Source organism: Trichosurus vulpecula, chromosome 1 (genome assembly GCF_011100635.1).
Source record: "Trichosurus vulpecula isolate mTriVul1 chromosome 1, mTriVul1.pri, whole genome shotgun sequence".
Classification (NCBI taxonomy): domain Eukaryota; kingdom Metazoa; phylum Chordata; class Mammalia; order Diprotodontia; family Phalangeridae; genus Trichosurus; species Trichosurus vulpecula.
Genome location: NC_050573.1, coordinates 246929912 through 246946089, shown reverse-complemented (window position 1 = coordinate 246946089; position 16178 = coordinate 246929912). Strand labels below are relative to the sequence as shown.

Below are 16178 nucleotides of genomic sequence, written 5' to 3'. Positions count from 1 at the left end.
AAGTGCATGACAGACATGAGTGCTCACATTGATGTGATCACAGGTCCATCAAATTACCTGAGTTCATACTCTTAATATACTTTGTTCCATCACTCCTTTCATCTAGTCTGCTCCTTCTGAACAAAGACATTACAGATGTATTCTAGTCCTGATCCATCAAATCAACAAATCACATAACGTGCAAAGTCCTTGGCAAACCTCAAGTGTTAGCTATTACTAATATCATCACCATGATTCACATTCCAAAAAAAACCCAGGGATGTTTATGAGGTCATATTTGCCTCCATATATAAAAATCTCTAGTTCTCATTTTCACAGCTAGATCCCAATGAGTACAAATAACGATTCCCCATTAACTGTTCTCATGCATTCAAAGTCACACTATTTGAAGTTATAATTATGTAAAATATGCTAACTGCCTTAGTCCAATGGGCATCTGTAGTACAATTTCAAATGTTGCGACCACTCTGAAGGATTCATGATTTACACTAATCAAAACCTAGCTGTATTTTGTAACCACAGTTGGCACATTTATATACACCAGTATGACAAATGTGTTTTACTGCTGCTTTCACTTTTTGGAGAGGCAGCATGGCATAATGATTAGAGTACCTAGCCTTAGAAGTAGGAACACTTCTGATACATACTGGCTATATGATCCTGGCGAATCATTTAATCCCTCAATCCTCTAAGCAATTCTCTAGGACTATAAGCTGCAGAAAAAGTATTAACCTGCATTGGTAGAAAGAGTTTTCTTATACAAGTGTTCCCTTTCCTATTAAAATCACAGATCTAGTCACTATCCCTATTTCTTTTTGAACTGTGTCTCCTGCAAATTTCTGTTTCCTTTCTACTAACAGTTTTCTTCCTATGTCATTACCGATACTTCTGTATTATCTGGCTTCAAAGATTTTGCCTGTCTTCTCCATTCTTGGTTTAAAACTCTCTTGATCAGACTTCCCAGTCTCTAGGCAAATATATTTTAAAATCAGTACTTAAGAATACTCAGGTATAAAATAAAAATGCTGAGGTATAGACCTATCAGTCCTATACCTCAAAGTCATGATTCAGAAAAAGAAATCTTATTCTCTGTCACCATTCTCATTTAACATACTTAGAACATCTCAAATGTATTTTTCTCTTATTTTTTCTCTTCCATGGTCACTACCTTGAAGCAGCAGTAATGATGAAGGACACTATCTGTGACTTTAAAGTTGTCAATTTCTTGCCCAGGTCTTCCTAATCCCTAGCGATGCTCCCAGGTTTCTTACAATGGTACTTCATGAATCTCCAGGCATGGGTAGTGATCGCTGGGTTTAGCTTTTTAAAGTCCTTCACAATCTGGCATCAGTCTACTTTTCCATGATCCTAGGACCATCACCTTCTTTCACATACACTACATTCCAGCCAAAGTGGAGTACTTGTTGCTCTTCACATATGATGTTCAATCTCCCATCTCTGTGACTTTGCAAGGACTGTCTCCCTTGACAAACTACATGCTGCTTGATCTTCACGATGTTAGGATCAGGTGAAGGAGACTGCGACAACACATTTGGCAGACTCCCTGTTAGGTCTTTACGGCTAACTTATGGGAAAGACACAGATGACAGAAACAAGGGTGGGCTGTGATTTACATTAGAGAGACAAGATCACAGATCCATGAGTAGCTGAGTCCTATCTTCATGCTGATTTTTTTCAAAATATACCATTCACTACCCACTAACAGTGAGAAACCCCACACATACTTAGCATATGAGTGAATAAGTGAACAATAAAGCTCAAACCTACCTTTTTATTTTCCCATAATACCCCCCACATCTTATGTACAAGATCAGTTCATAAACAAGAACTAGAAAAGAAAGTGTCATCTTCTACTTGCTCCCAAAAGCTATAACACAGATTTTTTTTTTTAAATTCTGTCTATTAAGAAAAAATCAAATTGCCAAGAAAATGTCTCAGAAGCTATAAAATACCCTTTGTTGCTGCTGGCCTTTTTAATAATAAAAAAATAGCATTTTAAAAGTCTGATGGTGCCACAGCCAGAAACTTCTATGTGACAAAATAACCATTTTAGTTAATCTGACCTGCAGCAGAAATCAAAAGGCAAGGTATGTTTTAAGTTCTTTCCTGTAGAGAAATGGCATTTGCAGTACAGCTGTAATCATACAAAATGAAAGGTTTTAAAATTGACCTCTGTTCTTCACTTCATATTCTACGTAGTGAATTATTTTTCTCATAGTATGGGCAAATTACACTTTTCTCAGCTTTCTGAGGTTTTATGCTCAACATTTCTACAAAGTTCATAACCCCAAAAGAATGGCCAATGGACCACTGTTTTGGATGGCACATTAAATTTAAACCTTTTGATGGGCATCCCTTTGATTTCCAATTCTTGGCTACCACAAAAAGAGCCGCTATAAATATCCTTGTACATATGGGTCCTTTTCCCGCTTGTGTGATGTCTTTGGGATACAACCCTAGAAGTGGTATTGCTGGGTCAAAGGGTATGAACATATCTATAGCCCTTTGGGCATAGTTCCAAACTGCTCTCCAAAATGACTGGATCAGCTCACAACTCCACCAGCAATGCAACAATGTTCCAATTTCCCCACATCCTTTCCAGCATTTATCATTTTCCTGTTTTGTTATTTTAGCCAATCTGACAGGAGAGATGTGGTATCTAAGAGTTGTTTTGATTTGCATTTCTCTAATCAGTAGTGATCCAGAGCATTTTTTCATATGCCTCTAGATAGCTTTAATTTCTTCCTCTGAAAACTGCCTGTTCATATCCTTTGACCATTTCTCAATTGGGGAATGGCTGAACAAGCTGTGGTATATGAAGGTAATGGAATACTACTGTGCCATAAGAAATGGGGATGATGCAGACTTCGTAACAACCTGGAAAAACCTACACGACATAATGCTGAGTGAGCGGAGCAGAGCCAGGAGAACGTTGTGCACAACCACAGATATATGGATTCCGTGAGGACCAACCCTGACATACTGCGCTCTTCTCAGCAAGCTAAGGGGCAAGGACAACTCCAGGGGACTCACGATGGAGAATGCTATCTTCATCCAGAGAAACAACTGTGAAGTTGGAATACAGAACGAGGCGCACTACATGCTCGCCTTTTTTTTGCTTCTCTTTTGTTTTTGTGTTTGGGGTTTTTTTTTTGGTTCTATTTCTTCTTTCTCATGATTCATTCCATTGGTCAAAATTCTTCTCCACAACTTGACTAGCGCATAAATTAATTCAATGCGAAGTTATACATGAGCTTCCATGCTGTCTTGGGGAGGGAGGGGGGAAGGAGGGGAGAAAATCTGGAACTCAAAACTATGTAGAACCATGTGTGGTAAACTAAAAATAAATAAATTAATTTATTAAAAAAAATTTAAACCTTTGAGAAAGTTTCTCACAAATAACCAACTGCAACACATACAAGCACACATGCATACATACATAAACACATCTCTGCCAGCAGAAAGGTTTTTGTTTTTGTTTTTTTAAAAAACCCAGTAGTTTTGACTGGAAAAGCATAAAGTATTCAGGTACTTTTGATTTCAACAGTGAGTAAAGATGACAATTTAAACAAGTAACTTCACTTTGGTATAAACAGTCATCTACCGAGCTAGAGGCTTGCCTGGGGAAAGGGAATTTCATTTGCTCCACCATTTTCACATATCAGTATCTTTTACAGCTAGCTCTCTTTTTGATTCCTCAAGCTAAAATAATAGAGTTCTATCAAACTTCAGTTTTAAGAAGGTATTTTAGCCAGAGTTTTGACAACTGGTTTCTAGTAAAATATATTCAGTGACTGACACTCACTATTCACTGTTCAGCAAAACTTAAGCTTTGCTCAATTGCGTAGACACTGCTCATTGGATACTGGTCTATATGCTACACAAACTTCAAGAATTCATAATTTCATCAGCATAGGTGTGCCCTCTATGTATTTTTACATGGTCTTTGAGTACTGCTGGAGCTAACCTGGTGATAAGCAAAAAATATAGGGTTAAGTAGTGCATAGTTGGAGGAATATTTTGTGTATTAAGAGGCATGTTATGCCATAATGAGTTGAGAGATAGACTCAGAGTCAGGAAGACCTCTGACACATATTGACTATGTAGTTTGGGCAAATCACCTAACTCCTAATTGCTGTAGGAAAACTATAATTGCAAAGAAGGTAAAGAGACTCAAAGAAATTAAAATCAATGCCCTAGAAATACAGTTCTTCTGCCTGACATAACTGGGTGGGAACAAGAAGACAATTACAATAGGGCATATTCTCATCCCTGCTGTTCTATGACTTGTACTAGATTCCTATTCATTTCTAAATAAAATTTGTGGTTTTGATCTTTGGCTTAATGGTACGAAGTGGTTTGGTTTAGAAATTACACAAGCTTTGAGAATTCAGCTCCATGAAGGAAATTCTGAATAGAAAAGATTAATATCTTTAAGCATAACTAAAGGTAAGAAAAAATAAAAACTAGTTTAAAAAGAACTATAGAAATAGGCAGAACTAGAGCTCTTAGAAGAAATAATAAGTCGAATACCTTTGTAACAAGTATGCATAGCTAAGCAAAAAAAAAGAAAAAGAAAAAGAAAAATCTTCCCAGCACTGGCCATGTCCAAAAAAAAGTCTCATTTAGTACTATGGGTCAAGGTGGGTAGCATGAAAATTAAGATTAAACAATGTTATGAAATTTTCCCTCCTCAATAACTGATGTTGCATTGAATACTGTGATTTATTTTTAATTACAGTTTATTTGCTGGGAAAGGAAAAAAAAACCATACTAAGATCTGTTCCTAAGAACTGACAATAAAGTGCTTTACTCCTCTCAAAGATTCAGGAGATTATGAGTACAGATTGTTGAATATATTGTCAGCCATAGTTGCTATGTTGGTTTGCTCTGCTTAGTTGTTTTCTTTGGTATAAGAAAGGATTCTATAAGAGAGGGGAGAGATTTGATAGAAGTAACTAATGATGCTTTTAAAAGCATCAACAAAATTAATAAGGGAAGTAAAAGATGTGAAACTAAAGTTATTGGAATCACACAAGTCTATTTGCAATAAGGAAATTATTCAACAGTCATTTAAACCTTTCAAATAACAACAGTTTTGACATTATGGCTATTCTCTTTACCCACATGGAATACAATATGTTTGTCCTAGCAGACAGCATGCTTGAGTTGCTATGGCTAAAAAAGTCAGACCCTGTGGCTAACCTTCTAGTGATAAGTTCTCCAAAATTACTTAGGATGGACATGATAGACAAAGTTCATCACCAGGTCCAACCCATACCTGAAGTCTTTCTGGCAAGCTGGGCAAATGCTTTGACAATTTAAGATCACCTCTATACTGGTCACGTCCATACTATGAAATACTATTAGAGTAGGACACTAACGTATATTAAACAAAGTAAAATTATAGCGAGACATAAATTTAAACCCGATTTTGTTGTAAGAACATGGCATATAATACGTTAATCCAAGTGTTAAAAAGCAGTAAGTATAGAAAAGACATGGGAAATAGAAAACAAATTCCATGGTATAGGCTTAGGTGTGTCATCCAACTATAAATAAGTTAGGAAAAATAAAAACAGTTAACATGGATAAAAAAGAATGGCTAAAGGAATCTGATGAAAATTATGGCAAACATACAATGAGGTACTAAGCTCAGCTCTTGCTCCGACTTTCATAATGAATAATAACTATGTCAGTTAATAACTATGTCAAGTATATGAAGTTCCATCCATTTGCTTACTCTCTCTACCAACAAAGATCACAACCCATCTAAAACTTTGTAAACAGTTTTCAAGAATTCCCATGGCTGAAAAATTCTACACCCTGGAGCCAATCTAGTGATGGCCTTCTCTGAATTCAGCTAAGTACTTCTCTAACAAGACATAACCACCTGACTTCTTTCCAGGGTAGCGGGATGTATCAGGGCTTACATTCAATTGCCCTAACTTTCAACAACTTGGGGATCATATTCACACCAGAAAGACAGTGGGAAAAGGACTTCACTTTCTGAATGAGAAGTTATATAAAAATAAGTTCGTCCAAAAGGCAATCATTCGTTCAACCCTGCATTTCAAAGTACAAATAACTCATCTGTAACCACAGTAAACAACTTGTTCAAGAAAATCTTCCCTTCTCCCTCATACTTTTAGGATTCTTATAAGTACTTGTGTGTAAAAACCCTTCATCTTAGCCTACACTTTAAGAAGGTTCTGACATGTCTGATAAAAACCCAAAGAGATATTTGTCTCCCTACCCACCAGTAAAGGAAAAGATATCTACATCAGTCAAATTTTCAGTTGCTTAAAAATACTCCTGACTTGTTTCTAAAAAAGTACCAACCCATATATGACAGAGTTTTGCCAAAGCTATGAAGGCTACCATAGGCTATATGCCAAGGACCCATCTTAAAAGCAAGGCCTAAACCAAAAGGCCAAAAAATTTCCCTAAATTGAACATCTAGAACCAGGAAAATAAGTCATTATCATACGCTCCACCAATTAAAAGGTCAAAATGCATCAAAATCAACTCTTCAGAAAGGAACATAAAAGAAAAAGGATGGACAATTAGAACTGCATTATACACTCTGCCCTTGGTGTTGACATGGAATTATTCAAGCCTAGGAGATTTATCCCCTCCCTATAGGGAACCCAGACAAGCCTGCATCAGGGACCCAACAATACCCATGTGGCACTTTCATCGGAGCCTACCAGTTGGCCATGGGCACGTATTCTTCTGGAAAATACTAAATAAAAAGTAACAATAAATATGCCTAAGTTCATGCACTATTATTTCTATGCTAAGGGAAGACAATATCCCACTATGGAGTGGATCTCAAAGGTGGGAAAGATCTGATCACACTACTCACTTTCATAAACTCAGACAACGGTCCTTGCTATGAGCTAAACAAGCATCACACCAAAACATTAACCGACTTCAGTATTCTCATTCATTTATCCCTTCTTTAGCTTACAATAGCAAATTTAATGTAATAAGTTTCTACAATTAGAATTTCTAAACTTAAGCTGTACAGTTTGTACTATAAAAGCATAATGACTGACTAATCTTGAAATCAAAAAAGAGTATCATAAAATGCATACAAACAAGTTACAAAGTCAGTATCTGCTACCATCTCAAAGAAATCCATTGAAAATCTATATATAAAAACCAGGAATTACCTGTGAACTCTCAAAATTAATTATTAGACAACATTCTTTATACTCAACCAATTCAAGGCCTGATTATTCCCACCCAGAAAGCCAAGTAAATTCCCATGATAGAAGGCCAGTGGGCATGAAATCTGAGCCTTCTGAACTTCTGGAGAGTAGAGAGGTTAGTAATGATATTAAGTCATCAAGGCTGTCCCTGTTCCCTCTTCCTAAGTTCAAATAATGTCTCCTTGACTCTGCCTACCTACTCTGCAGTGTACCTCAAAACAGTGATGCACATTCCCTCTCCCTTTCCCTGAAACTGGTGTGACTTCATGCATTCCAAATACAGCTTCTAGTCCAGATAGTATCTGCCTCCATCTCCCTCTCTTACAATACACATACATATACACTTTCCCCTTCCTTTCAGTTCTTCCTGTCAAGACTAATTTCAAACACAAATCTGTGGGCTTGGCCAAGAAATGTCTCTTTTACAATTGTTGTTTTTCTTGCTGCTGATTCTTCTACTCTTTTACTTCCTATGCCCCATTGCCTTCCCTAAAATAAAAATCAGAAGAATTTTGTTCCCCAACCATCTACGCTAGGGAAAAACTTATAATTAGATTTAGGAATACTTTGAGTCTACTACTAAAAGAAGTATGAAGCCCCAAATGAATTGTGGTATCTTCTTTATCATACAGTATTAACTCAATCGAACAGGAGGTATAGCCAAGTCAAGCCACTATAATGTGCCAAGTCTCCAAACAGACTAAATGAAATCAATTAGCCTCTGAAACTCTTCATTAGTATTCAGAAAAGGGCTATCAAATGCTTACTACCAGGTGGGCTGTAGAGAGTGAAATTTAAGGTACTCTAGTTTTACTGTTTTAAGTTTAATGAAAAAGTCCGTTTGGTGGTCAGTAATAGACCAATAATCACTGGCCTAATTCAAGACGATAAATGTCTCAAGATCCCCACAGGACCATATTTTTCTTTATCTCATCCTTAGTACTTTTGAAGGAATAAAAAAAAAAAAGAAAGATTAAAGCCCCTCCCCACTTTCTTCTTTCAGAAGATCAGTGTTTTGAAACCTTTTCATCTCTGTTCTACTACAGACATATCCTTTTTATAGCCTGTGGTCTCAAGAATCTCTCCTCTCCATAGTGCATTAAATTTGAGTGCTAGAATTTAGTTTTTAATGAAAAATTTCATTTTGCCCTCTTCAGTGTTCCATGGCTTTAGGCCCACTCAAAACTAGTGTAGAGTTTAAACACAGATTGTTACAATTTAATAGCTGGACTATTAAACTAACAATGTTTCATTGACTCTATCTTTTCTAATCTCATCTTAAAAATATATACTTTTCCCTTTCCTTTCCTAAGTCACATCTCTTTGCCTCTGTTACCGGCCTTATGGTCCAACACTTTTATTTATTATTTAATGCCCTTATATCACTGTATACCACATGTTGTTTAGTGGCTTACATTGTTTAACTTTTCTTATAGCATCTTTTCTGTAGATTGTGACTTCCTCAATATTTCAGAGTAAAGTTGCTTATTCCCCTGACTGCTTTCAATACTTGGCATGCAAATTCTAGTGCATAATTTCTACAGGGTACACAAGGAAGCTAATGTACCAGCAGGTGTATTTCCTACACTCTCACCTACAATTTGCTCTTTCTTCATTCATTACTCTGACACTTCATGGAAATGGGAATGTTGGGCATTGCTAAAGAGAAATTAAATTAATTCATTGTCTCAGTATGTGCAGATGGATTAAACACACGTTTCCCAGGGGAGGAACAAAAAACTCATAGGGAAATAGGGATCACAATGTAACAAGTGATGAAGGAATTAGAATGTCTGAACTCTAAAGGCCATATGGCATGCACCCCAGAATTCTGGAAGATATGGCAAAATGGGAAAACAATGAGAGTTAGATGTGCACTGTGTATCCTAGATTAACATCACAGACATGTCTGCAGCTGCACTGAATGCTGATGTTCCTCCTCCTCTGCAAATAGGATCTCACAATTAGTGGATCTATTTAAAACTTTGTGTAAATAACAGGTCCTTGTGGGGGTATCGGCACTTATGTTTTAGGGAAATATCCAAGAAAACTTCAATAAAGTGCCTCTTTTTAGGTAAAGGTTTTTCTTTTTTCTTTTTTTTTTTTTTGGAGGGGGGAAGGCAAGGCATTTGGAGTTAAGTGACTTACCCAAGGTCACATGGCTAGTAAGTGTGAAGAGTCTGAGGCCGCATTTGAACTCAGGTCCTCCTGACTCCAGGGCCAGAGCTCTACTCACTGTGCTACCTAGCTGCCCCTAGGCAAAGGTTTTTCAAACAGTGAACTGGGACACAGAAAGAGGTGACACCTATTGTTTTCAAAATTTTAAGGATAGCCTGCACAGTTACAAAAAGAGAATGATAACCAACGAAGTCTGAAATATGACACTTGAACTACAGGGATACCACCCACAGACAATGTAGTCGGACTACAAGAATATTTTCAAACAAAAGGGCAACCTACAAGGTCAATAAGAATAATATGTGGCATGAAATACTTCAATGGAACAAGGACTGGCTGGAGGCAAACCTAGGGAAAAAAAAGAATGTTCCAGTAGTGACCAATTTGTAGGCAGTCAATTGAAAGTTAGAAAAGCAAATGTAGGAAGCCTTTACGGGCTCTCACAATTTAGCGCAATTTGTCCCTAGAAGACTAACCACTACCACCCCCTTAATCTCACCCTTAGCCCGCACCCCAAAAAAGGGAATGAATGACTTCGACAAATGCACAGGGGAGAATAATCAAGCATTAAGGGACATGACAAAAATTTTTTATGAGCATCCTTAACCAAGAAAGGTAAATAAAACAGATTATAAAATCAGATTTTAAGACGTTATTCATTTTTCTAGGATAAGAGTCCAAGTCATAAAGTAACATTCATACAGAGCTCCTGGCAAACTTGCTGGGAGTTAAGGATTGCTACATGACCTCTCCAAACTTCTCCAAAGCTCTGAATCCCATGTAGTGTTACTCCTACCATTACTCCCATTCCAACATCATGTCATCCCAAACAGCTACTTTCAAAAAATGAAAAGAACACCTCCATCACAAAAGACTCAATGAGTCCCTCTTCAGAACAAGAGATATCCTGTACTGAGTACATCCTGGTATTCAAAAACTTAGCTGGAGAGGACAACAGCAAAACTAGACATCAAACTGGATTATTATCTGCTGCCTACATACACGTAGTCTTTCTCAACTGGGTGCCTTGTGTTCTTCCTTCTGTCTAGAAAATTCTTCTCTTTTCCCACTCTGCTTGTTGAATTTATTCCCATCTTTTCAAAGACCACCTAAAAAACTACTTTCTCAGACCTCTCCAGGATAGTAAGAACTTTATCAGGCCTCACAAAGTAATCCTTTTTGTACTTTTCTAATGTGTTTATTATTTATTGAGTATTATTTCTATATAGTCAGTGTGTGTTATAAAGATCTTATCTATCTAAATTCTGAATTTTCCCCACTGCTAAGCACTTAACAAATGCTGGGGCATCGGAATAATCCCTTAATACAGTTTTTAAGCATTGTCTTAATGGTAAGAATCGGTGGAAAGATTTTTGCTTAGTTGTTATTCAATGACTCAATTTAAGAATCATCTGGTTTATCCTTTTTCCATGTCACTTTTCTTTTGTTCATAGGATCACAGATTTAAGCCTGGAAGGGACCTTGGAGGTCACTGAATTCAACCCCCTTATCATTCACAGGAAGATCCCCAGACCCAAATGTTCTAAGTGGCTTCCTCAACATCATACCGGTAATAAAACTGCAGGGGGCCAGGATTCAAACCCAAGTCTTCTGACTGGAAAACAAGTCTTTTTTTCCACTTCAATTTCTATCTTGTTTGAAAGAAAGAAGAAAGGCACATAAACTACTAATTGTTCCCAAAATGTTGTTATGTTGCTATTTGCTCTTAAAAAAAAAGTTGCCCAATCCCTTCCATTGATTGGGAATATTTTAAAAACATTGTTTTCTCAATGCCTTTGCACCCAAAGGGAAATAATTAATCTAAAAAAAATTCGGTGGCTTATGAGGGCAGCAGAGGCAACATGAGACCTTCAAGGATAAGAAGTAATCAATCTGTCATTTTCTAGAAATAAAGACAAGAGGGCAAGAAGACTTAATTTTTAACCTAAACTTTTGAAGTATAAATTCAATTCAGGGCTATAGTAGGGAGGCAGTCCCAAAATAAAGCTAGAATTCACTGTGACTTAAATAGCATTGTTTGTTCAGCTTCCACACTTAGAATTTTTGGGTAAAGTTTGCACCGGAAAGAGTAAGCTCAATGGTATTTTTAGCTTCAAATAAAACTGTACCCCACTGCCACCTCATGATCTCCTTCCTGAAAGGTTCCCCACTTGATCATCCCTTCTAGTCCAATCCCTGAACTCCTTCACCCCTAAATCCACGTATTTTCTTCTTCTACTTTAGTGAAAACCCACCACACAATTCATCGCAAGAATATCTTACAGGATTTCCATTTGTTTTGCCTCAGCTCCTACATTAATCCAAACAATAAGGGCCTTTAAAACATTCATAAATAACCTGCTGCTGCTGCTGGCACCTAGGAGCCAAGTGCAGCAATGTTAAGCAACAACAAATTTCATAGTTCAAGAGGCACAGTTAAGGAAAAAGGTTGCTCAGAAAATCGCTCTCATTTAGCACAAAGATCCTTAAAAATTGCATGAAATCAGTCAAGTAACTATAGAAACCAATTTCTTCAGCTCCATATCACACGTCTCACACCTCAATTGTCTTTATTATCGTCTGCTGTCAGATCCTTAATCAGAAATGTGAACAGGCTTGATGATTTATTCAGCAGGGAAAAGAATCTGTAGGTCAAGTGAAAAATTTCACACACACCCCCATACACACACCACATCTTCAACCTTAGGTACTTTCATTTCATTCTGTTCCCAGTAGCTCTGGGGGCAACTCCAGTGAGATCCAATATTAAGGCTCAATTAAAATAAGCTCCAATTAGTGGAGCTTTTTTCTCTGAGGCTAGAAAAGTCAGGAAATGGATATTGGGAAATGTAAAAAGTCAGCTACTGAGAGGAGGCTGCAGACATAAATGAACTTATTTGTTGATTTCTACAGTTGCTATGCAGAGGCCTCTGGGAGTAAAAGCTTAACCAGTCTAAGCTATAAACTAAAACCCCTGCAGCTAAACATGAACTGTGTGAAACAAGGGCTCCATTCCAGAACAGAAAACTGCTGGGCCCAGAAAATTAAAAGCCAGAGGCATTTTCCATTTAAAACTAAATCCCAGTACCGCCTCCCAGCCAAAGAATTATAAGCAGTATCAGATTTACAAAACGAACAATTACCCTGGAAAAATGTAGCCTATTGTACAGTCCCAGATGCTAAATCTCAAAAGTTTCCTTTTTTTTTTTAATCCCACATTATATTCCTACCAAGTGCACTGCTATACTTTACAAAGAACCATTTCTAGACAGGCCTGAGCCTTGGAAATAAATTTTAAAAGGAAAGCTCATAATTCATTGACCTTATTTGAAGTACTGCCCTTGCCTGTGGCAGTTCCTGTCCTTCCCCAAGGCCTCTGCAAATGGTATGCCACAGCAAAATAAACCCTGACCTAATTGCTGGCAGGAGAGCGAGGCTGCCACCCTTCTCTCAAACACAAAGGCAGCAGCACGGAGAGCTCTAAGTCTTACCTCTTTGGCTTTCTGCTTTAATCGCAGCTGCTCTGGATCTTCTTTATTAGAACGACTCTATCAAAGGAAAAGAAAATTGTAATAGAAATTACTAGCATCCAAACACCACGGCAGCCGTTAAATATTTAATAAATGACAATTTTCTCTTGTGATTGAAAATCCTAGCTCCAGGGGTAAATGCCAGAATCCAGGTTTGGTTCCCCACCCCCTTACTCTCCCCCACTCTCCTCTTCCCCCCCTTGTTTTTCAGCTGGGCCTGCTGCTGCTGCTATTCTGGCCTGGAGGAAGCTTATGCTGAAAGTGATGCTAACACTGTCAGTCAGGTCCAGTTGAGGCATGACGTTGTTCATGTCAGGAGCAGACATCAAAACCAGATGGCGTGGAGAGAGAGAGGAAAAAAATGATGGTTTCAGACCCAATCACCCCAACCAAACTGTGTTGATCTAGTGAAACCTTTCAGGAACAGGATGCAGAGGAACTCATAAGCTGTTTCAGGTAGTGTTAAGTCAAGACCAGAGCCTGGCTTTCAACAAGACCCAACCTCCTAAAAAAACTGCTTCTTTGGACATGAAAAGAAAAGAGAAATGAATACATCAAACCTTCCTTATTGGTTTGGTAATCCATTAGGGTCTACACTCTTTCTCATTTATTCAACAAATATTTGTTAAACATCTTCTATGTTTCAAGGCAAGATGCAGCATTACCTAATGGCTAGAGAGCTGGTCAAGAAGGCAAGAAGCTCCAGGATTCAAACCCTTTCTCTGACACAATAGCAGCTATGCAATTCTAGACAGTCACTTATCTCTCCATGTTCTAGGCAAGTCCCCTGTACCAGTGCAATCACAGGCTCAGTCCCCTCACCTCATTCCTAGGTTGTAAAGCACTTATGCTAGGCATTTCAAAAGACCAAAAGGAAGAGCTGACCCCTATGCTTAGGAAAGGGGGTAAGAAAAGAACACACACAGGACAGATTATAATAATTCTAGTAGACTATCAGCTTCCCAAGGACATCAATTGCTTTCATTATTTTTTTGTGTGTCCCCAGTTCTTAGCACATTGTCTAGCACACAGAAGATGCTTAATAAATGCTGACTGAACTTCTGTGCTGTAAAAACAGGTCTAGGGGTTTTAACTGTTAGCAAGCTCAAAAGTTAGCTAATGCAATCTTGGGCTACATTAAGAAAGGCATAGGTTAGATTTCAGGAGTAGGGAGGTGCCAACTCTACTCCACCCATTCCCAGACCTTGTTTCAGTTCTGGGTGCCACCAGATCACGGTGATCAGTTCTGGGTGCCACCATTTAAGGACGGTGATAAGCTACAGAGTGTTCAGAGGAGAGCAACCAGAATGGCGGAGGGCCTTGAATCCATGTCATATGAGGATGGAATGAACAAACAAACGTTTAGCCCAGAGAAGGCTGGGGGAAGGATAGAAGGACCCAAAATATCTGACAGGCTGTCATGTGAAGGAGAGATTAAATTGCTCTATTTGGCTCCAGAGGACCAAGCCAGGAGAGATGGGTGAAGGAAGCACACAGTCATGATGTCAGGATATATGCCCTAACAATTAGAGCAGCTGAGGCTGCTTTAGAGGTTCCTCTTCCTATAGTCAGGATAACTAATTGTCTAGCATGGTATACTGGGAGTCCCTTTCACATATGGATTGAACTAGGTGGCCCCTAAGGTTCTTTCCAACTCTCTAATTCTGTGATTCTGAAAAGTGTAAAAAGAGAGCTATGGGGATTTAGGGACAGATGCCATGTTTCAAACAAAAAGGAAGAACTTCTATTAAATTCTCTAGTGAGAGAACAGAAAAGGATCTCTTCCTGACCCCAACCACCACCAGTTCATAACCTGGAGCAATACAGGCACACAAATATATTCATCTTGACAAAATTATCCAACCCATATAAATCTAAGGTAAAATTTATTCTAGCCATGAAATTGTGCAATCACTAACCAAACAAAAGGCAAAGTGCTTTCCTTTGTTAAACATGTTTACCTGCTACTAATTTCACTGAGCAACTTCTTGGCTATTCATATTATAGGACAACATAAAAAAAGAAGTAAGATTTAAGAACACTGTCATTTTAAAAGCCTCCATTAAGTAGCTGCAAAGCTCTCCTTGGAACTAAAAAACTAATTAGTGAGAGCTCTAATTTTAGCTCCAATTCTACCAAGATAACTTTATTTCAATGCTAACCAATGCAAATAACATTTAATTATACTGAATTTGTCTAATAGTAAAGAACCTGTAAGGGACCTGTGATTGACTGGTGGTGTTGTGACCTCACTCCACCAATGTAGACCACAAATGTTTTAAACTTAAAGTTTAGTTGTCTGAGATTCCAAGTTAAAAAATTTGAACATTGCCACAACAATTTGAACCCAGGCCTTCTTAACTCCAAGTCCAACATTTTCCATTATGCCATATTGCCTTTTTAATTATATATCAAGTTGAACAAGTCTGTATGTTTCAGTTTAGCACTACTGCAAATTACATACATCCCTTATTTTCTTGAATGTTATATATGCAAGGCATTAAATTATGGCCCATAATGTCCCAACACTAGATGGCAGAAAGTTTTTCAGTGGTTTATAATGGTTCATTGTTTACAGTAAGTCTGTTTTTCCACCAGGGAGGTGGAGGAGACACCACAACTCATCTGTGTAACAATAATTCATATCAATAAAATATACAAACAATAATATTATATTTGCTTATCATAAAGCAACATCTTGAATTTAGATTGTGTTCTTCAAAGAATGATGGTAAGTGCCTTAGAGATATTAAATCTTACTGGGGTATATCAGAGGTAAAGATTGCTATCTCCAGACTAAACATAAAGAATTGAAGTGCCTTTCTCAGTCACAAAACAGTCAGCTGGCAGGGAGCAATTTAACATTAAGCCAGCAATTCACAAATTTATCCTCTAAATTAAGAGACCCTTCTAAACTGTCATTCTCAGTCCTGGCCCCACCCCCAAAAGAGAAGTCTCCCCAAAGAATGCAGGATAGTGGAGAGAAACAGGTAAAAGGTGTTTTTATTTTTAGGATTTCTATACTATTAAGAATAAGAAAAAAAATTGTTATACCTCTAATCACAGAATTATAGTTTGAGAAATAGAAGAGACTCTAATGATCCTTTCCTCCTAACACCTTGTCCTTTCTTTGTCCAAGAGAACTGAGGCCGACAAGAAAGGATCAGTGGGATAGCAGATGCTAATGATAGCAATAATGGAGTTGAGGGATAAGAGAAATGAAACGTAAAAT

At 37.7% G+C, this 16178-nt stretch overlaps 1 protein-coding gene across 2 annotated transcripts in view; it reads right to left on the bottom strand.

Annotated features, from left to right (window-relative positions):
• Positions 1-16178, bottom strand: part of TAF4B (TATA-box binding protein associated factor 4b) — a 200810-nt gene that overhangs the window by 67321 nt on the left and 117311 nt on the right. For both annotated transcript variants that reach the window (XM_036768688.1, XM_036768680.1), the window contains one exon: positions 12908-12964. In XM_036768688.1, the coding sequence (XP_036624583.1) occupies positions 12908-12964 (57 nt within the window). The remainder of the gene's footprint in view (positions 1-12907; positions 12965-16178) is intronic.